Source organism: Callionymus lyra, chromosome 6 (assembly GCF_982586985.1).
Source record: "Callionymus lyra chromosome 6, fCalLyr1.hap1.1, whole genome shotgun sequence".
In the NCBI taxonomy this organism is placed as follows: Eukaryota; Metazoa; Chordata; class Actinopteri; order Syngnathiformes; family Callionymidae; genus Callionymus; species Callionymus lyra.
In genome coordinates, this window is record NC_141823.1 from 17,603,218 (window position 1) to 17,626,091 (window position 22,874).

General features: G+C 37.5%; 1 protein-coding gene across 3 annotated transcripts in view; it reads right to left on the minus strand.

Moving 5' to 3' along the window:
- Positions 1–22,874, minus strand: part of gpc6a (glypican 6a) — a 125,105-nt gene that overhangs the window by 35,924 nt on the left and 66,307 nt on the right. For all 3 annotated transcript variants that reach the window (XM_087794004.1, XM_087794005.1, XM_087794003.1), the window contains 2 exons: positions 22,047–22,438; positions 4,350–4,515 (listed from right to left, as the gene is read on the minus strand). In XM_087794004.1, coding sequence (XP_087650130.1) covers positions 4,350–4,515; positions 22,047–22,438 — 558 coding nt within the window. The remainder of the gene's footprint in view (positions 1–4,349; positions 4,516–22,046; positions 22,439–22,874) is intronic.

Below are 22,874 nucleotides of genomic sequence, written 5' to 3' on the forward strand. Positions count from 1 at the left end.
AGCAGTACTGACAAGCTGGAGACCAGCTAGTATGCAGCAATCACAGAGGTATCACCTTACTGTCCTTCCCGTGTAAGCTGTTCACTCGTATCCTACTCACAAGAGATGTTCCTGCCATCAGGAGTAGACGTCGCCCACAACAAGCAGGCTTCATGCCGAACCACTCCACCACGGATCACATCTCTGCACTACGCCTTGCCATTACAGTACAGAAAGAACCGGCATCTCTACATTGCCTTTATTGATTGGAAGATCCTGAGATTGCTAGGAGCATCCCAGATGACAATCACCCTCTTCCAGCAGATGAAAGGAGTCGGAATGGTTCACCATCAACAGCGGGGTTCGTCAAGGCTGTGTGGCTGCATCTCTTCAACTGCGTCATTGACTATCTAATCTAAGGTCTGTGTTTGAGTTCCCGGGGTGTCCTTTAGTCAGTACAACCTGGCGGATCCGGAGTACGCCGACGACCCCACCTTGCTTGCTGACGATCAGGAACGACTCCAAGAAGGACTCATGGTGTACGGCGAGGAAGCTAAGAAGCTTGGCCTCAGCATCAATCAGAACTCATGCACATCAGAGAAGGCCAAGACCCTGAACCACTATGTTTTCAACTCATGTACAGTAAACTTTGTCTCCTCGTTTTAGTACCTTAGCTCAGAAATCTCCAAGTCTGTCATACCAGTACTGTACGGCTCCGAAACCAGGTCACTTAACAACACACTAGAAACCCGACTTGATGGCATCCAATGGCACGAGCATGTCAGCAACAGCGAACTCTGTGACCTGACCAAGCGACCTCCTGCTTCCCTCCTAGCAGCAATGCGTCGGTAACACTGGTACAGCCATGTTATCTGCCTCCCACCAGAGCACTCCACCCGAGCTATTCTGGACTTTGATCCCAAACAGGCAGGTTGGCGGCAGCCTCGGGGGGCTCCCGATACCCGTTGACTGGATGTTGTGGGACGTGACCTGAGGTATCTCAACATCCCAGTTTCCCAGGCACCGCAGCTGACTGAAGACAGAGGAAGATGGCGAGGTCAAGCTAGTCAGCGCTACGTGCAAGAGGATGAGTGAGTGAGTGATTGATGGTTCCTGAACACATTCTATTATATGCAATAATGTACCTTTATGAAAGGATTTATATAATTAAAAAAACTTTAACAACTGTTTAGATAATTGAAATATAGTACTGGATTTCCATGTAATTTTCAGAACCAAGTTAATTTCTGTTGAATGATTTCGGTAAGTTACGCTTGAATGTATGAATAAAGGATGTTACTGATGACGTCGAGTCTATGAAGCATCTTATCAATGTAGAAACTTTGTAACGGAGACTGTGATCTTCAATAAAACGCTCAATTATAAAAAAGGTAAAACATTGAATCAACAGCTACACACACTCCGATCCAAACCTTATTTCATCATTTATCTCTCACACTGATATGCTTTTGTTTCATTATATTTTTCATTAGGAAAGCAATGATTATCATTTTGCTCGTGTGACAGATCAACATTATAATAAAATTATCAGGTTCGATATAGCAGAGGTCATCAACGGCGTTGATATTATTATTTTTTCAAGGTTTTTTTTAGAGAGATGACAGCAAGAAAAAGGAAGTTTAAATGAACAAACAATTCTTTGTTCATTTAAACCGACAATGAACTTGAACAAGCGACCCCGCTGTTGTAGCTTGACTCTCCTCGTCTGAGGCAAAAACACATGCTGTCTCCATGTTGTCACGGCTGTTTCATCACAGGGATTATTTTTAAAGCCACAAGGATGACAGCCAGCGTGATCTTTTATCACCACTTCCAACACACAACGGAAAACAAGTGTGATGTGAGCGTGTTGTCGCGGGGAGAAAGAAAGAAAGTTCTCGCTTTTGCTTCAGCCATTGTTTCTGTTGCCCAAAGTAATTGTCTTCAAGCATGTCAGCAGCTCCAGTGTTTAAGATTCTAAAAGTATCCCTGCGTACATATGCTGTGCATATTAATGTTCCATGACATCAGTCTCCATAACTGACTTGTTCTTGTAGAGAAAGTAATGATGTTCCTGGAGGTGCATTGTTGTTGGTCAATGAGACGCTCTATGGCAGAACTGAGAAAGTGTTTCTTTATTATAATATTGTTTATTTGTTTTTAAGTCTTTTTATCTCAAAAGTATAGCTTTATTTAAATTATTAATAGCTATGTCCCTAGCTCTCTTTAAATAGTTTGAAATGGTTTTTCACTTCTTCAACCATTGTTTTTCATTTAACATGTTTTTTTAAGTGTATCCTAACCCTAACTATTCCATATGACATGTTAACCGTCATCACATTTTTACACTTTTACTATATTATTTTGATTTACAAAAAATATGCTCATCATTCTTATTTTTTTTTTCCACAGTAAGACTTGGTTTGATTAAGACTAAACCCTTTTGTTACCCATTGTTTTCTTTAGAGATTAAGAAATCAATTATAATTTAAAAAGGGGGAATCAAATCAATTTTTAAATAGTATTTAATTATATAATCTAAGAATAGTATGTTTACGGATTGTAAAGTGGGTCATCAAAGTCCCAAATCTGTTCCAACAACTGTCGATAGAAAGAGAACATAAAGTTAATTTTTATTTACCATTTATTTACATTGCACGGCTACTGCTCAATGAGCTATGTGTATTCAGCATACACTGTACTTGCCAACGATGTCAAGGTTTCAAACAAAATGCCATCTGTTTTCTCCTGTGGTCTTGAATTCAATAGTATTGATGTTGACATTTAAAGCATGGACCGACTCCCATAGCAATACCACTGAGCAATGTTGAAAATGGAAGCTGAAGCTTCTAGCCAGGCACATTCCTGCACCCGGCTGATGTGAAGGGATGACAGTGACTTTGTGCGGGCTAATCTATAAATTTCAATGCAGCGAAGATGTGCTTCAGTGGTGAGAATTGAGCTGTGGTACTTTTTAAAGGTTCTCTCTGAAAGGCAAATCGATATTTCTCGCAGGCTGCATAGTAAGCGATGTTCTTTAGCAACAGATATTAAAACCAGGACGTCAGGAAAAATCCGAAATGAGCCCTAAAAATAAATATATATCCTAAGGCATCACCAGGTATAATTATAATACTCTCATTATACTGGGAATACAAGCTGAGGAAAAACAGTCATATTTTCTTCACCTCCAGGGCTTTTGTTGTTTTTACATAGATTCATCTCTGTGTTTTGATTCTCCCATTACTGTCAACCTCAACCTCCCTTCGCAGCGGTTTTCTCGTTCACAACTCTAGAAGACACTAACTTTTTAACACGTGTCATAAAGCTGAGACATCTCATTCAGCACACGGAGGCCTCGGTTGATCTGAGACTTCAAACCAGAGGCGTCCGTGGCTCCCAGTGACAGGCACATCAGCGAAAGCTCACCAGAGTTCACTCCTCGAAAATGTCCTTTTAAACCGACTTGTCCCATTTCAAAAAGCGAGCCTCAGCGACGTGATAATAAATAAATAAATGGATGAATGAAGCGCCGGCCTACAGAAGCTACAGAGGGAACAATCTATCCGCCTTCCTGGGTTCCGTTTAGCAGGAGGGTCTTACCGCTACAAGCTACTTGACGTCTAACTGGAGCTCTTTATTACTCACCATGCTCAGCGGGAAACGCCATAGAAAATGTGTTTGCCTAAGATCAGCTCTCCTCTATCAAACCCGAACAGCAGGGACCAAAGCTCGGAGCGCTATACGTCAGGCTCCCAGCAATAGAAAACAACATTTGAAATTGGGGATAAAAGAGAGGAGGGTGGCACAAATACGATTTCGGTTTTGTCTCCGAAAAATCCTTTGGAGCTGCATTGAACTGAAGCCCCACTAGCCCGATAAAAAAAAGGTGCCTTTAAGAAGTTGCATGCGGACTTCAATACGGTCGTTCAAAAAACCCAGAGGACAGAATATAACAGGTGAGGTCCAAACGTGCCAGAAGTTACTTTCTAGATTTAGAAATAGGATTTTTAAACTGCTGCGTTATTTTGTGAAAAGATTCAGGGGGGAAGTAAATATTGTGTTACAGCTTTTGAACACTTAGGAGACTTTTTCTATTCATAACAGTTATTTAGAGACAAGATTCCTGTTGAATGGCTGAAGTACTGAGAGACTTCTTGAAGTAACCCGGAAGATATAACGAAAAACCTTGGTAGGGATTTGTCATCAAATGTACATGTTTTACGTGGCAACGGTGCAATAGAGGAGTCTTGACAGTAACAACACTTCTAAAAGTAATCACTAATATGCGCAAAGTTTTGATCTCAGTTGGGAAGTTAATTTTGAAAAACAAACTGAACTGACTTTGATATTCAACAATAAAAACTCACCAATGAAGAGATTCCATTCCGTGTCAAGGTCCGCCTGGTTCGCCAAACAGCCTCTCATGACGTTGAAACAGTAGTTCGAACACGGCTTCAGTGCTGGCAGACTCCGACAGTACGGACAGTACAGCATCCTGGTCAGAGCCCGCACACATGCCGGAACTACATTTACCTGTGGGCGACACCAATGAGTTACAGTTATTTTGTTTGACTGGGACATCACAAGTAGGTATTGAGACTTTAAAGCTTGCACAACCTTGTATTCCCGATATGTGAACCAACACTAGACAAACAAGGATCTTCCTTTGGGCCTACACTTGTGGAGCACTGTCAGAACAGTATTGTCCCTGACTGTCTTTAAGAAACTATTGAAGACCCAACTCTTTAAGGAGCACCACATTTCCTAGAACTTATCAGCAATTTCTTAAAGGGGAACTAACGTGAAAACCCAACTCTCCTGACTTACTCACATCAAGTTTGAAGCCTTCCTCTCCAAGATGCAGTCAGTCCCTCATCACGACCATGATTTGAACTTTTTATTTACTATAAAGTTTTATTTACCATGTCCGAAATCTCAGCAAACTAGAGGTTACGAGAGCAGAGTCGATTAGGACGTAATAATGGCTTCACTCCTCCTCCAGCCAGCTGTAATCACACCCTGCTTTGTTTATACTACAAGTCCCTTGGAGGTGGAGACTTCCATGATTGATGATGCGCGGTGACAAACCTCAATGCACGACCAATCACAGCAGAGTGGCTTTGGTTTTGGTAAACAAGATTTCATCTCATGAAATTGAAGTGGTTTAGTGGGTGGGGCTAAAGCACAATTTCTAATGTAAATACTTCACTTAAAAGAGAGCTTTGTACCAACAGATACATACTGTCACTTTGTAGAAAATATTTTACTGAATGCATATACGTTAATTTTGTGCCTATAAAGTTTTATTCCTCTTCCTTAGGATCCACTTACAAGGTTCAGACCACACAGATCAAAGCATCTGACAACAAATAAGCAATTGTCGGGAATGTGATTATTATCACATGAATATCAGCTGCCAATCTATACATGTCACACTAACCCTGTAATTGGAAATCGCAGTGGATAAAAGTGCATGACAAGACAGGGTTTACATCTCTGTCCATCCTTCTCTGTGAAGGCAGTGGCTTTTGTTGTTCAGCCACGTTGCTCTGCAGGCTTGAGTGAAAGCGACAGGATTCTCACATCTGCTTCCCGTCAGAGGTACGGATGCAGAAGGAGTGCATCTGATAATTGGCCTGTCAGCCTCTGTATTCATGCTTGACTTTAGATTTTGTCCAGCATCTGCTTCCAGGACTGCCACGATCAGCAAGAATGGGACGAAATTTGTCACTGTGGCCTGATGGAGGGATAATAATTTTGCCCAAATTGAATATATAAATATATATATTAGCACATTAAACAGTTAGGAAGGATAAAACAATACAATACAAGACAAGTTAATGGTGTCTACTGAGCAAGAACAGTTTCCAGATGTCTGACTGATGTAAGAAAAGAAGCTAGTCCTGAATCCTGTCAATTTTTGGAGAGGAAAATAGTGTAACAAATTAGAAAAATTGACTTTGGAGAAATGTTGCTCCCTTGCTGAGTACAAATGTATAACTGCTGTGTATTTTTGAATACTATAATAATAACACACAATTATTTATTTTTTTCTCCAAAAAGAAAATGTGTTTGTTTTTTATTTATATAAGCATGGACTTTATTAAAATATAAAAATGATAATGATAATAATAACAATAATAATATTAATAACCAAACTGACCATTGCATCTGATGTCACTATCTCTACATTTTCTGCTGGTTTATCAATTTCCTTTGCTGCTGTTTGGGATATTTTAGTGTGTTTAAATTATGTTTTAGTGTTTTTTGTAAGTTCTCCAATTGGTGATCTTAACTGATCTTGATTGTTTAATATTGTGAAGATGATAGGAAACAAAACCTAGAGAAGAATTAGTGATGGGTGATGAAGCTTCAAGAAGCAGTAGTCAAGTCGTATGTACTACTCATTTCAAAATGTACTCGGAAGGGAAAAGGGTAAGAATCTGAAACGCTTGTACTAACTGTTTATTGTTATCCAGGATGTGCCGCCAACATCTGACAAGATTTCTCAAGACGGATATATTGAATTGATATGTTAACTGTCAATTTGTTTTCACCTGTCAAATGAGTGTTCTCGTTGATTGTTAAACATCACTGAAGAAATGAATAACATGTGACATTTTTATAATTACATTTGTCAGAGTAGACATGTCAGACAGACACATTTATATTATTGTGTTAAAATAATGAAGAGTCATATCAAGAGGCAAATGATGGCGCTTCATGATGGGTTTTTTTAAACACAGATGTCTTCTAAGATGCATTCATTTGAAGATTACAGCCATCTGCTTGGGGGAATATACATGATCGTTCACACTTTTATCTTCATATCTTCCAAACATTAGGCAGCAAATCGACAATAATGAATAATCATATCTTGAAACCAGAAAGTAAAGATATTTAAAAACAGTTTGTTTCATGGATGTCGCAGAAAATTGGATAAATAGAAGAGCTTTAAGCACAGCTAAGAATGTTTATTTTTCATTTGTAGAAAAGTAAATGTTGGTTGAGGACATCATTGTATTAAACCTAACAAAGGTGTTTATGCCCGTGTTGTTTACCTGCCAGTGATTCAGAAATAAGAATATATTAACAGATTCGTCTGCAGTAAACAATACCAACAACATGTTTCCCTGTGCTTAGCCTTGAGTTGTTGGTTTTTTTCTATTGTTTATTTATCATAGCGAGTAGACAATGCTGTCAACCTGAAGCTGCATCACGTCCTATGTCACCTGCCTGAGGACCTGAGCAAGGATTCTCTTTGTGAAGGCGGCAGGTAACATGAGAAAACTTGAGCACCTTCAACTGCAGTGCACTGCAGGGAAGTTTGCTCTCCTTAGCGCACTCCAAACTTCTGCCCGGATCAAGATCCTTAAGGTTCTTTAAGATGATGCCATTATCTTTCCCCTTTCTCATGACAAAGAATGGAGCGTCAACACCTCCAGGCTGAACAGCTTCTTCTCCCAGGCTAAAGTTCGGGTGAAGGTTTGATCGAGACCAAACCTGATCACCTTACTCTCAATACTGTTGCATAAAGAGTGATTGTGACTGAAGATAAATGCATTGTCTACATCCTTATGGCAACAAAGATGATTCCTATTTTCTCTTGTTCTAGGTCAGTGGTTCCCCAGCTCCTCTCAGAACATGTGAAAACAAGTCCTCCAGAAATATAAAAATAGGAGAAAGAACAAACAATCACTGGATTCCAGGGAAGAAGCAGAAACCCTGTGGTCCTCTTCCAACATGTCCCTGACTCTGCTACTGCCATGTTTTTATTTCATCTTTGTCTATCACCTGCAGTATTTCTACCACCTGCAGACCAGTGTGCCCAACCAAAAAGTGTTCCATGCATTGGTAATTGGCTGGGATTCTTCCTCATTCCTTCTAGGATTCGATTGGACTTCTGTATTAAGCCTTTCTTGCCAGTGTTTGAGTTATTGTTTATTGTTTGCAAGAGTTTAGACATCCTTATTTTTTGTTCTTTGAGTCCTTTTAGAGGCTTATCATCTCCTGTATTTTCCTTAGAGTTGGTTGAAGTTTTATTTTTTGGTGTGATTTTGTTTATGAGATACTGGACTCTTTATTGTCTATGTTAATATATTTACTTTTCCTTTGTCTTCATGCCTGAACCAACACTTCTGGGTTTAATTAAAATTCAAGCAAACTAGTATATGAAAGATTAGTCTTTTTTTTCCAAGTGCAGTGGAATTTTTTAGTTGTTTGTTTGGGTTTTTGGAGAGTTCCTATTAACATTTTGGACTATTCATTTGTTTAGTAATTATTTTGGACTCTTGTTGATTATCTTAAATTGTGTATTGTACTTTACTTTATTAATTTTTCCTGTGTTTTTATGTCTGCAAAAAACACTTCCAGGTTTAGATTGATTTCAAACACACTAGCACATAATCCAGTTCAGTTCAATGTTTTTGTTCTTACATATTTGTTGCTATATTTCATGTACCTATACACAACTAAACCCTTTTTACGTATTCTGTGTTTTTCATCTCTCAGCCAAAAAAATCAGTTTACTTCATAAAAAAACAAGAGTCAACATTTTTACATGTAATTTCCCCCAAAAATCGTGTATTTACTCTAGACAATTCTAACCATAAAACTTAAAAATACCGCCTCTAAGTCAGCGACTGTGGCTTCCTGATAAGCAATAAATAAGCAATTTACTTGTAATTCACATTCTTCTTAAGACCTCAAGAAATAGAAAAATAGAAAAAGAAAACAACAATCATTGGATGATTTTGTGTTTTATGGAAAAAGCAGCAATCTTTGTTTTCCTGACTCTGCTTAACTGCTGCATTGTTTTTTTATTTGATATTTTTCTTTCCCATTTTTTCCTCCCCAAACAGCTTGCTAAGACTTCCGTCCCCGTTGTTTATTCGAAAAATATTCCAGTGTCATCAGAAGCAGCTCTGTGGTCGAGGCAATCAATTCCATTTGCAGCTGGACTTATAATGGGAACCAAACTGTGTTTCCTGTATTCACCACCATGGAACTGATGATACCTCTGACTCGCCTGGTGCCCTGAACGACTGGGAATCTGATTATGTTGTTAGTATTTATTTACAGGTCGGCGAAAAGGAGATAACGCAGCAGGCTGACGGCAGGACTCTGGCGTACGATGCCTCTGATCCAGATCAACAGTCTAATCCTCTACCCGACATTAAAGTGCTGTGATAGCAGCGAGCTAAGTGTCGCTACATGTGTATCATACAGGACAGGCTTAGGCAGGACAGCAGGATAAGGCATTAACACCGCGGGACTCATTAATTTGCTGCTTTTAAAGATTATTATCGAGATGTGAACCGCACACTCACGAGGGCCCCGGTGCGAGCTTCGGAAAAACACCATTAAACAAGACAAATCGTCCCATAAAAGACGAATCACTTCTCTTTTCGTAACGAGAGACGCATTTAAAGGACACTCAAAAAACCGGCATCATACAGGGTGTTGTCATGCACATATGGCGTGAACTCCCTTCAGGGGGAACGGAGCCGTGAGCGCACAGACGACTGGAAATTGCTTTGTGCCAACAAGTAATGAAGTGGTGAGTAATGGCGACGACTTTGTAAAGCGACCAAGGCCAATCAAGGGGAACACGAGAGGGACATCGACAGTCTCGCCCCAAAAGTTGTTGCAATAGTTCCATCATAATTATGACGACAGTGGGAAATGTTTCACCATGATTGGGCACAGATGTAAGACTCCGTGTCTCGCCCCAATGTCCCAACTCAATTCTATCGCCATTAGCGTTGATGAGAATATAAGTCATCCTCCACTGTCTTCTACAGAGAGTCTCCACGACGCCTGTGCTCACGAAACCATATTTATAGTGTCATGGAATCCATAGAAGAGAGTAGATATGTTGGTGTGCTTTAAGGTCTGCTCGTTTTGACGCTACACAAAGAGATTGACTGTACATGTCGTAATGTTTTCCTTTTAATTTGGTTTTACTTTGGTTTGTAACTTCCTGTTTTCCGAGTAAACAGGAAGTGATGTAATCACCTGGATCCAGACCAACTTTTTTATTTGTTTGTTATTGGCTTTGATTCTTCCTCTGGTGTTCTATGTATTTTGGTATTTTGCATTTTTTTTTAAATTTGTGAATCATTTATTGTTTATTGGTCCAAGGGTTTTGCTTTTTCTGCTTTTCATTTCCTGTTTGAGTTGCAAATTTCGTGTGTGATTTTTGATTCTTTATTGTAATGATATTTTGGACTCTATATTATTGTATATTTTAACTGCTCATGTGTTATGATTGAGACTCTCACTCAACCTTGGGTTCCCCTTTTATTCAGATCATGACCCATTTTTTGTAGATTAAGTGTCATCATGCCTAAACAACCACGTCTATATTTAATTTAAATGTAAAACACTATCATAAGAATGCTTTCTTTACATGAGAAGTTTATTTCCTCCACAAAAGTGGGATTTTAAAACTTAAACTTGCTCTAAGTCAGTGCCTGTTCCAGGCTCCAGAAGTATCACAGTTCGACAACACAGTGTCAATAGTGAACACATTTTTAATGGGGAAATTTTTATCTAATAAAGAACCACATGAAATGCAATGAATTTTAAGGTGCACTGCACTGTCCAAACTGATGATGAAATGAATATGATTCTTTGTAACGACTTACTAACATGATGGCAAACCTGCATTTAATTTCTACGCCAACTAGTGGCCTCTGAAAATAAGGTTTCATGAAGCTTCATCAGCTCATCATAAGTAATTATGAAACATGAAACTGATATACTGACATAAACAAAACAGGCGAAGTAAAATAATGGAACATTATATTTCTAAATAAATCTTAACTGAGTCGATATTGACTCACAGTAAGCATTAGATGTCCTGAACTCTGGTTCTGGGTTAATTAGGATCCATGAGTCAATGGAGTCATAAAGCTGAAGTGCCTGAACCAGACCCATGGGGTGAGACATTTACGGCGTTCTTGCTACGAGACTTGGCATTGACGTGTGCTTTAATAGACTCTCGTCTGGTTGATCACTTGCCTCAACAATTAAAACACAGTCAAATTCCCAAATCTCATTTGTGCATGCAACAGTATTTCCAAACCATTTTTATTATATTATTGTATGAATTAAATGTTGATAAAGTGCTTATTTTATGTATAAATACTTTATTAAAACTTACTATGTAATGTATCTTCTGCAATGATGCTTCAAACTCTCAATTTTAAAGTACATTTCAAAGATGAAATAGATGAAAAAGACTAAGTCAGAACAGTGAAAAAGACAAAATAGCAGCTGAAACAGTTTCCAGTTGGCTGCTAGTTAAAGATGTGAATTTAATTTACCGTCCAAATGCACACATTGTATCAAAGGAATTTACTTAGAGAGAACAAATGTTCCTTTTTTACAACCTTTTTTTCATTTAGTCGCATGAGTTGTGGTAGAAAAATGATACGATTCAAGAGTCTTTATTGTCTGAAATTGCATGATAGCACCTCTCTGTTCTGTAATCATTTGTTTTGAACAGCTATACTTATGACATTGTTAATAAAACTGAGGCCATCACCTACTGAAACACTGCTTCATTAAGCTCCATTAAGGCATCAATACTACCTGTTCAATGGTCATGCATGATCATGTCTGAATTTTTGGCTACTCCATTGACCTGTTCATCAAATTTAATTTGTTTTTAGTAAAGTGTAATTAGTTATATTCACACTCCCTTTGTTGATGTTGCGCAATTATTAGTGATGTGAATTAAATAAATACTTTTTGCTGTGATTTTGAGCGAGTTTGTGGAACTCCTGCATTTGTATTATGTCCAAGAAACGTTCAATACATGGTTAGGATTACACTGAAAGATCATCTTGACGTAAAACGTAGAATACAAATAGAATAAAAGTGATAAATATTTCCAGCAAATACCAAATACAAATCCAATTATAGATATTGTATAATTCACTATTGGTTGGTCTACAAATGTGATTAACTTGTTTACAATCTTATATAATAATAAATAGATGAATAGTGTTTAGTTTCCTTGTATTTATTAACGTTTTTAATGTAGATTTATTAGATAAGACAAGATATTTACATATGTATGTTCTATTTAAACTTTTTCCATGATTTATGCTATTTTATTGTTAATCTAGATTTGAGGTTATCTAAAAAAAAATGTATTCTAAAAAATAACATAATATCATACAAATGTTTTGTTTCTAATAATTCAATAAGAAATGGTTTTGTTTTTTTAAGTTTCTGACGGTGAACAAAAGATTAAAACACTGTATAAACAAACTATGTTCACGACAATTATCAACGATTCAACATTTGATTTCTTTTTAAATTTCTCTAGGAAACTCACTAAGATTCTCTTAACTCAGCATGTCTTCAATCGGATGAAGACAAAGAGAATCCTGGCGCTGATGCCGTGTTGAAATCAGTGAAATCAATGAACATTTGAGTCTAACTATCAGCGACACACACACGTGTAAAACAACACAGTTCAGTGGGCCCTTGTGACACACAACACATAATAACGTCTCCTGAAATACTTCGAAATTGTCTACGTTACGTGTCGCACGATACCTTGTCGCCACCGTTTCCTTGATTCTTTAAGACAAGTTCTAGTTTTTAAAAGCCCCCTTTTCCATGCTGGAGAGCCACGAGACAGCACATCCGAGCGTTGACATTCACCTCATTCAATCATGCATACGCGATGATGTCGTCCCACGTCCCTGCTGTTAGAGGTCTGCACTCCACTACAGATGTCAGCCACAAACAGGTTTACTTTGGCTGACGAGTAACCCTTGGGCAAATGTCACAACATTACATCTGACAACCAACACTAAGTGCATCCAAAAATATAAAATAAAAATAAATCTGGAGCCTATAAAATGAAGGTGAAAAAAAAAATCTAAATATATCATGTCGGTTTTCACCTTTATTTTCAAAGAATGATTATGGTTCGTGTCTCTTTGGTCTTCTCGGCTGATGTCCTTCAGGCCACGCGACCGACTCTCATTTTTTTCTCCTACAGTCTATGTTCAGCCGCAGATAGAAATCTTTTAATTAAAAGAGACATGTTTAGCGCAGCACATTTCACCATGACGTGCCAACCTTTCGGAGCCAGTTGCCATCTGCCGTCACTGCGCTGTGTCGAGGCCTTATCCTCTGCAAGCTGTGTGAGACTCGTGCCAGAGACGGAGCTGATATGCAGGAGGACGAGGAGCAGGAGGAGGAGAAGGTGGAGGAGGAGGAGGAGGAGGAGGGAGGTTCATAGGACGCAGCTGCAGAAGTTAATCCCCTCAGACTTTTACTGATTTTCTTTAATATTGCAGACTTGTGCGCGCCTTTGTAAAGATATATATTTATTCTCCATCAGTGCGTTTCACAGGACTTGTGTATTGTATTATGCAGTGAATACACAACTATTGCTTCATTTATCTAAATGTATTATTTACATTGAGTGAGAGCATGAAAGGGCTAAAGTTTATTAATGTCTTGTCATGAAGAATACATTTAGATTATTGCCACTGACAGCGTTTGATATGTGAGGAAAAATAAAGAAAACTTAATTGGATATTGGTCGGTGGAAAAATAGCTACAAATAGGTAACAACAATATAATTTAATTGGACAAAAAAAGGCTTTTAAACATTTAAAGCTCGGAAAACCTTCATATTGGGTAGTATTTTTATGTTCACAAGTATTAGTTTGAAATGTATTTTTTTAACATTAAATGTAAACTTATGACTGTTTCAGCTAATTTTGCAAACCACATTCATATTGTAGCTGCTTTAAAGCTTTTGTATTTCCTGTATGTCTCAACACAAGAGATAAAAAAAAGAGTTTCATTATTAGTTTACTGACATGCAGAGGTGTAAAATCAAAAACCTTAAATCACAATCACAATGTATCTTATTAAATGGATCATGTCTTCATTAAGAGTGAAAAAACAATAATAATAAATCAATGAACACAGAAAAATAGATGTGCAAATCACACATTGGTACCATTAGTTGATATTTTTGGGTATTTAAATTACTTTTATATAAAAATAAACCACACAAATAAAGGTTAGGGCAGATTATATACTATCTGCAAGTGTTTATTAATTTAAACTAAAACAAACATACAGACCAAACAAAATAAAATAGATTGTTATTAGTATTATTATGTTTACAATTATTTTATTACGATATTATTATTATAAAAATAGTAGTAGAACTAGTAGTCGTAGTAGTTTTATTAGTAGTACTTATTATTATTGACAGTAATACATTTATTCTTTCTGATGTATATTTAAGTACTTTAAATGTTTTTTAATACATTTATTATTATTTTATTCCAGTTCCAACATATGACATTATGAAATGACGATAGCTATAGTTAACCATCCTCACGTCATCAAATTAGCACATTTTCTTTTCAAAAGAAAATTAATGATACGTTGATAAATTAAACAAAGAAAGAAAATCAGTGACAGAGAAGGAAAAATGTCTTTGTCTCACTCTTCATCGAACTAAATGAGCCCCACATGATGGTTTGAATCCATGTTTGCTCTGCACACTATAATTTGATTTTCCCCTGTTAACGTAAGTCCAATTCATTTTATCTCCTCAGAAGATTATCTTTACTTTAATACATTACAACATGTAGAAAAAGCGAATTTTCCAAAAGAGATGAATTCATAACTGATGGATAAATACTAAGCAAAAGTGTTATAAAACAGCTATTCACATGTTAGTCATTGCTTGTGTTTCAAATCACTGCTTAGTTTTTTTCTGGCTTCTGCGACACATGTTGACTCAGATAATCAGATAATGCTTATCTTCGTTCTCTTCATGTAACACCATCTGTTTTGTGTTTCCTGTGATTTAACTTTGTTCCTGTCTCTGTTATAATCAATACATACGAAAGGCGACAAGTTGTGACCGATATGGTTCTTTCTTCAAAGTGAAAATGGGACATTCGATAAGAAGGTTCTGTATTAAACTCTCCTTGCAAGTAAAATTGTGATGACTTGAACTCAATCCTGATCTATCCTTTGTCCAAGTTCAGAGCCTTAAGTAGGATTCCTAACCTGACAAAAATCTATGTTCGGAGATACATTTTTGGGACATAACAGAACAACGTCATGAATTTTCATCACCTTGTATTTATGTTGTTTTTCTCTCTAACCTGTGAGTTAATACATCAGCGAGATAAAGCAAAGCACAAAGCAAACTCTCTGCATTATCCAAAGCGATACCATGTGCTTCTGCCCAGTCTTTTCTTTCCTTGAAAGCTCACTCTGTTATCCACGGCAGAAGCAAAAAAACGTTTTACTAGAGCTTAACATTTTGTCTAGATGTCGATAAAAGGGTTGTTCAATTGTCAGCTCATTGAAATCGTCAATAGATCTTGTGAACCGGTCCGGCCTCAACCAGATTTTCATCCCTTCCGTGTGTCAATGAATGTGACTATTTTCCTGCTGCTACAGAATCATGTTAAAGACTGATTTCCACCATACAGTTTCGTTGTTTAACAAGCTCAAAATGACATGTTAAGCCACATTAAACCCGGCGCAAATCCCTCCGTCTAAAATACCCTACTTCCTTCCATCATCATGACTAAGTATCTTCTGAGGACCGGACCTGCCACACATGCTGCCTCCGAGTGAGTGATAAGTGCTCCAAATCCTCAACTTTAAACCATTCAAATGCTCTAAATCCCTGCAATCTTCTCTGAGCAGGTTTTTACCGAGGCTGGACTGTGTTTTAAGTGCCCCGAGATAAAACCCTTAATGGTCATCATAAACTGTAATCCAAAGAGATTCCGCTTATAATCCAGAACACTGTTCAGTACAAGTCAAATGAAATCCCATTTTCCCTGGCGATATCTTTCCCGGTCGGACACGACCAAAGCTTTTGGTGAGCAGTAATTATGTGTGGCTCATCTTGTCTGTCCTGCAACGGGATGACGGTTCAGAATCTTCACAGTATTTCATGGGTATCGCTTTTTTTTTTCTTTTTTTATGTAATAATTCTTTGATTTACTTCGCCATGGAATTCAGGAATGGCCTCAAAGCTTCACCGCTCATTAAATTGTGTTCAATAATGTTGCGATCCAGGCCACAATTTTTCTTTTTCTGGAGAACGACAAACAGCCTTTTACAGTTTCCAGGGCGAGTAAGAAAAGTTAATGTACCAGAGGCAGATATCGATTTGTGCCTGCCATTCCTCTTGTTTCCTATAATATTTGAAGTTGAAAAGTTCCGGGGTTTATTTCATTCATTTATTACATTTATAGCTTTTAAACTTCTTTTTAATGTGAGAAATAAGAAAGATATTGAAAAATGAAAGAAGGATCGTTGCTCATTCTGTTCCAATGTATCTGAAGCACTTGTTCAATTGTTTGTGAAGAGAATAAGTAGAAAAAAGATCCATACTTTTTAATACAGACCTAAACATGTACTAGTAATAGTACGTTTTGTCGTAGTAATAGACACACACAATGTAATCACAGCTGCTCATAAAATGGTTAGTATTTGTTGCAATGCAGACGTTCCAAAAATCACATTTAAAGATGATTCAGTCGTTTCTCTGTTGCCGACAAACCTGAGACTCGCTCAAGGTCACCGTGTCATGTTGAGGAAACTTTCGTTCGGCGGTTTCATGATGCAGCCTGACAGTGCTCAGCAACGTCACCTTGTTTCCTGCCTTCACTCCATAATTGATGAGGAAGCAGGAAATAAGGGATTTGATCCAGAGCGAGGGGTTAACGGCCGAGTCGCAACTGTCAAATCCACTCTTTATTTAAGTTCAGGACACAGTCAAGTTTGAGCAAAGATCAAGGGATTTCCGGACTAGAAGCAGCTTTAAACATGTACTGAACCACCAGTTTATACAACCATGTGGCCTGTCAGTGGATTTTTTACTGGTTAACAGTGTCCAGGAACTCAAGAGCAGGGCAGACATGAGGAAGAGATAAAACACGATTTGTGGTCAAGAGGTGGCGATAATGCAGCAAAAACTCAACGTCAACAGCTGTTAAAAAAAAAAAAGGAAAAGATGGTTTGACTTTCTTTCATGATGGAAAATACACAAAGTACAACACGTATTGCAGCTTTTAAAGGTGAATGATTTGACTGTTGCAGACAAAAGTGACTCAATGCAAAAAGACAACAAAAGCTTTTAGAGTGAAATGAAAGAAGGTGCTGTGAAGTTGACAATAACTTTCCTTGTAGCCTGTTTTGTTTATCTAGTTGTCTCACTGTCGTTTTACAGGCACTGTGAAGAAAATGTTTTATTGTGTTAGTAGCGTGACAACATGGACGGGTGTGGGCTTTATATGGATTTTTTTTTTTTAATTTTCAATTATTCATTTAGTTGGTGTTGCTAATATTAATGTGTGTCCTAGAGGTTGTTTACCGAGTCTGTATCCAGACAATTGTGCGCGAAAAAAGAAAGAAAGATGGTTGACCTGTGTCTGTTACAAGCTCGACGTTCAAGTGCCCTTCGTTGGGAAAATGTAGCCCTTCTCTTCATTTCTGGTTGAGAAATGTAACTCTAGCTCTAGAGAAGCTTACAGATGATATTAAAAAGAAAACACCCGAGTTACAGTATATCCTGTTTGGGGACTATTTTACGTTTCCTGGTCATATAGTCGAGGTAATGAAAATAGCTAGAGGAGGACATATGAATGTTGAATACATAAATCTTTTTAACAGGTACTTATTATTATTATTTTGAACACTTTTACTGTAACAATGTTTTTTGTCCTACCCACCCATCTGTACTTCAAACATCTGGAAAATTGAATTTATTTAAAAAATGATCGCAATTAAATAATACTGTGTTTTATTTGATTACTTCCAATCATGCATATTGATGTATATGTTTAAATGAATGTGTATTTGTTTTATCATTTTGATAACTATTATTATTTTTATTTTATTTTTACTTTTCAAGTATTGCAGCCAGTTATCGCTTTGGCAAAATTGGGTGGTTGGGTCGTCGACGCAGATGTTTATATATGTCTGATGTTTCTGTATGTGCCTTTGTCGTTAAATATGTAAAAAAAAAAAAAAAAAGGTGTGTCCTATTGTTGTGGTCCCTAATCACTGGGCTGGGTACCAGTACTGGTCCGCGAGACACCGGCCCGCAAAGAGGATACATTATACAAGAATTGTTCTGTAGATTAAAACCTCTGAAAGGTGTTTTATTTAGGGTACAAATAAAGTATTTTCCTAGTCATATCAGCAAGTAACTTTTAGCGCTGTTACATTCAAGTTTACTCCATACAAATAAGTCAAATAGTAAAAAAAATACTAAAACAAAACTCTCATGTGACCATCTTTTTGCAGAGAAACCAGTCCAAGGCTCTTTCTGAGTCAGCATTATGGTGATGTATTTTTATGATATATATATATAATATATATATTTGGTTTTTGCAGGTCGTGCCATTTTATTTGTTGTTTATCTCTCCGTGAAAATGATGTTGACATTACACCGGCCTGGTGTGCAGAAAAGTTTGGGGACCCCTTGCTCTAGACGATGGTATATAATGTAGCTTGATTTAGTTTGAATGGACTGGCTTGAGTTGGAGCAGAGAAATAAATAAATATATATATATATATATATATCAAAAGTTAAAATGATATGCAAAGAGGAAATTTGTTTATTTAGTTTGAAATTAAAAATTTGATTTAAAAATGCATGACGGATTTCTTTGTGTTCATAGAGTATCGGTTGAAACATGAAAGACCTGAACCACAACAAACTGAAAAAATTGAAATTGTTTTTTTTTTTGTCCCTCCGAGTGTGAAAACATTTCACTCTGTTGCTTCTTCACTGCAATTATCTGGTGATGTCCAAAGCGTATTTATCTATTTCTCCTCGCCGCCTTTTGAAATCAGATGAATCATCTTATCCGAGCGAATCACAATAAACAAATTAACTATTGACGACTTCTAATTAACGCACAATGAATGCAACTCATTTTCTCAATGGACAACGTTGAAAAGAGAAACACAATGAGAATATTAAAGCGTCTGCAGACTCACTGTCAGCGCCAACCTCTGGAGAAACGCTCTTTAATCTTCTCTCTTTTGGCGAGCTCGGCTCTCTGTGGGTGATTCTTTTCTCAAACGTTTGATTCATGTTAGAGAAAGTCTGCGGCGCTCTGTACATCCGTGGATCAGTGGATACGAAAGAATAATCGTTTGAAATAAAAAAATATTTGTTTTTTGTTTTCAATAATTGATTGAAAAGATTATCTGTCGTTCCAGCTTGACGTGATAATCCACGGACTAAAAAAAGGTGCAAAGAGCCTCACGAAGACTAAACAATTCAACTATTAAAAGAGAATTAAAAACATGTGTCACATGATCCGAAGTATGAGAAGCATGACATCATATATGGATCAATAGACATTACTGAAGACTAAATATACAACGGAATCATTGATACTGTCCTGTTGTTTGCTGCCTTAGAAGTGGCACCGAAATGTATTCAACTTTATTCATATCTTTCTTGATCTTATTGCCTTTGGTTTCATCACTGTTTGTTCAAACAACGGGGCCTCACATCTTGTATTGTCATTACAGTTCTTAGGCTCTATATATGTGACACAGAACATTAAATATTCTCATATAGAGTTGGATTTCAATAATGTACCAACAAAGTAACTGAACTTATATTATTACTTTATATTTGATCATGTAGCCGACTCCACCATAGTGCAATTGTTCAAGTTTTCTAGTTAAAACTGGTCTCAACATGACTTAGACCCGATTCATACTAAGACTATAGTAACCGTTTGAATAGTCTAGAGGTGCTTAACCGGATGAAATAACCCTAGTATGAAGCAAGTTAACCGTTTTTTAAGGGTTTTGACCGGTTGAGCAAAAACCACCTCGGGAGTAGGTTTGGTAAGGGTCTGTAAAATAGTAATTTTTACTGACATTACCTAGAGATACAGATCGAAATAGGAAGGCAATTACTGAAAGAGAATTTTAGTGTAACCAAACACTCTTCGTTTAGAGAAGATAAAGTTCACAACATTTTATTTTCTGACTCACAACAGCGTGAGCACTGCCCTGCCCTTCTTACAGAAGTGACACAGTCTGTTACAGTAGTGTAACAAAGTAAGTAAGTAAGTAAGTAATTTGTATGTATATAGAGTGTATTCGTGTTGGAAACAACGAGGCTGAAACTTAGTTTGTAGCTGTGCAGCGCGCACGTCTTCTTTACTTTCGTCATGTGTAACACACCCCCAACAACAATGAACTCGATCTACTTCCTTTTCAATTCATTCAAAATAAAACAGCGGAAGTAAATATTAACACAATGGCGAGTGCCTAGAAGTCCATTACAGTGGCATATATACAGCATTAACAATTACAAAAACAGACATTCGGATTCACACAGGATTAGTATTATCACCCGACATCTGTGTTTGCTGTATTACAGTAGGTAATTTGCTGCGGAATTTTTACATTACAAATCACAGACATGGCGCATTCATACAGGATTAAAACTCAGACATCCTCGGTAATTATTACAAATTATCAGAGGTCCACAGGTAATACTTATCCCGTGCGAATCGGACATTAGTCTCAGGTTCTCTCCCTCTAGACCGTGCTATTATAGTGGCCACCATTATGGCCGCTATCCTCGAACTTACAGCTCGCTTTACAGGGATAAACTGACAGCAGAGAATTTTAAAATCAACTACAATATTATCTTAATACATTTGCAATCTTCAACACTTATTCTTATTGGTTCCGGTTTTGAATATGTCCGTTTTGGTCTTGGTCTTGGTAGTGTTTTGTTCTCAGCTGAGGTAGTCTTGACTTACAAGTTGATTGATTTGATTGATTACAGTGACATCTTATACGTGCAAATCTCATTTTTTTCTGAAAACTCTGAATTCAGTGTATTGTGCAGCATTAAGAATTGTTACTAATTCAGCTTTTAGTACTCATCAACTTATGCTTCATAAGAGTGTTGGCTCGTCTCAATCATGCGCTATCATAGATGGGATCACTGGTATTGTTTTTTTTTTAATAGGCCATACCATGTTTCTAAAGGCAACACCAAAATGTGTAGATAGATTGATAATCTATGCTATCCCTTTTACGCACAGAGTGATAGGATAATGCTATCAAAACATTCAAACCTTAAGGGTAAACATCACTTATTTTCTACTCACCCTCATGTCGACTAAGGGTTGGGATTATCTGTTTCTTTTCAGAGTTATAGCCAAAATTAAAGTCCATTTTAAAATGGATGAGTGGAGCTCAGTTGTCTTCGTCTTCATATTCAAAACATCCAAATACCTCCCTGTCGCTCTCCTGTAAAGGGAAAACTGAAACAGGTCTTAAATTTAAGATCATTTGTAGCAGAAGTTAAAAGAATAACAAACGATAAAGACAGGAAGTAGGAGGGTAAATATGAGGGGCACTTCCACAGCGCATACAGTCTGCTGTCTACACTGGAAGCGCTCGCGATATTTCCCCGGAGTACTTCCTGTCTGTATCGCTTGCTATTCTGTAAACTTCTGCTACAAACGGGCCTCAAACTCTGAATACACTGAAAATAATCCTAACCCTTAGTCGACATGAGGGTGAGTAGAAAATGAGTGAAGTTTGAATATTGGATGAAATAACACTTTAGCCCTGGTAAATACTGGTCATTTTGAACTGGACTACTTGTTTAAAACAAGGTCAAGGACTGTTCGACCACTGCATTCACATCCTCTCGTCCTCACACAAACTGATGCAATTTACCAATGTGTTTCTCTTCTTATGTGTGTTTTGTGTATTTTTTTGTGGACCTACTTCACTGCTCACTAGACAAAGACCTTCTTCCAAAAGAGATTCTGAATCTCAAATATTCCTACACACAAATATTGAGACAACCATTAACACAACCATGCAGGTAAACACAGCGTGAAGATAAGCATCAACCTTTTTGCAGCACTAACCTGCACTCCACTGTGCTGCAAAGCTAGAGCTACAAGGGCAGTGTCGATATAAAACATATACTCTCAGCTGCACAAAACAACAGCAAAGGTGTTAAAAATGAATCTCACCCTGGCGACTCTGTTGGCGACCTCCCGACCGACCATAAGTCCTTGGACAAATGTCCGTGCAGAAATAAAGGCCCTGGTGACCTGGGCGTTGAGTCTTCTGGGAATATCTCCAAAGGGCTTTAGTTGATCCGAGTATTTACTGACGCACTCCAAGTAATCATCTGTGAAGTGGTACTGGGAGTTGAGCATTTGAAACAGACGCTCCAGAAGCCGGGACCAGAAGTCGTTGAATGTCTCCTCCAGGTTAACGTTGCCCCCCGTGTAGTAGCGCTTCAGCTCGGTGAACAAGTCCTGGAACATCGCTGAGTTGTGCTTGTACAGTTTCCCATAGACCTTTTTAAAAATGCTGGTGAAAGACTTCTCGGAATGGTCCAGCAGCTCCAAGAAATACTCTGTGTGGAGGTGGGAAACAAAAATGGGAAAAGCCTAATTAACATTACGTTTCGGTACGTATGAAGCAAAAGTCAAGTCTGCTACAGTCACATTTAATAACCGTGTTAGAGTCTGAAACAATTGGTGCGAAACTGCATGAACATTGTGGTAAAAAATCATTTGTCCGTGGCCTGCATCAAAACCAGTGATTCTTATCGAAGACAAGCTAATCTTACTTTAAATTCAGCTCTTTGAGAAGAAACTTGGAACAAAAAGAAAGGATTAATTAATTTAGATGAATTTTAAGGCATCTTATTTTTGTAAAAACTAAAGAAACTACAAAGACTACATAAAAAAAACTTCCAGCAAGAACAATATACATAATGAATAGATAGAAGAAAATATTTATATGTTATATGTAAAAAGAATGTATTGAAAACTATTCAAATACACGAT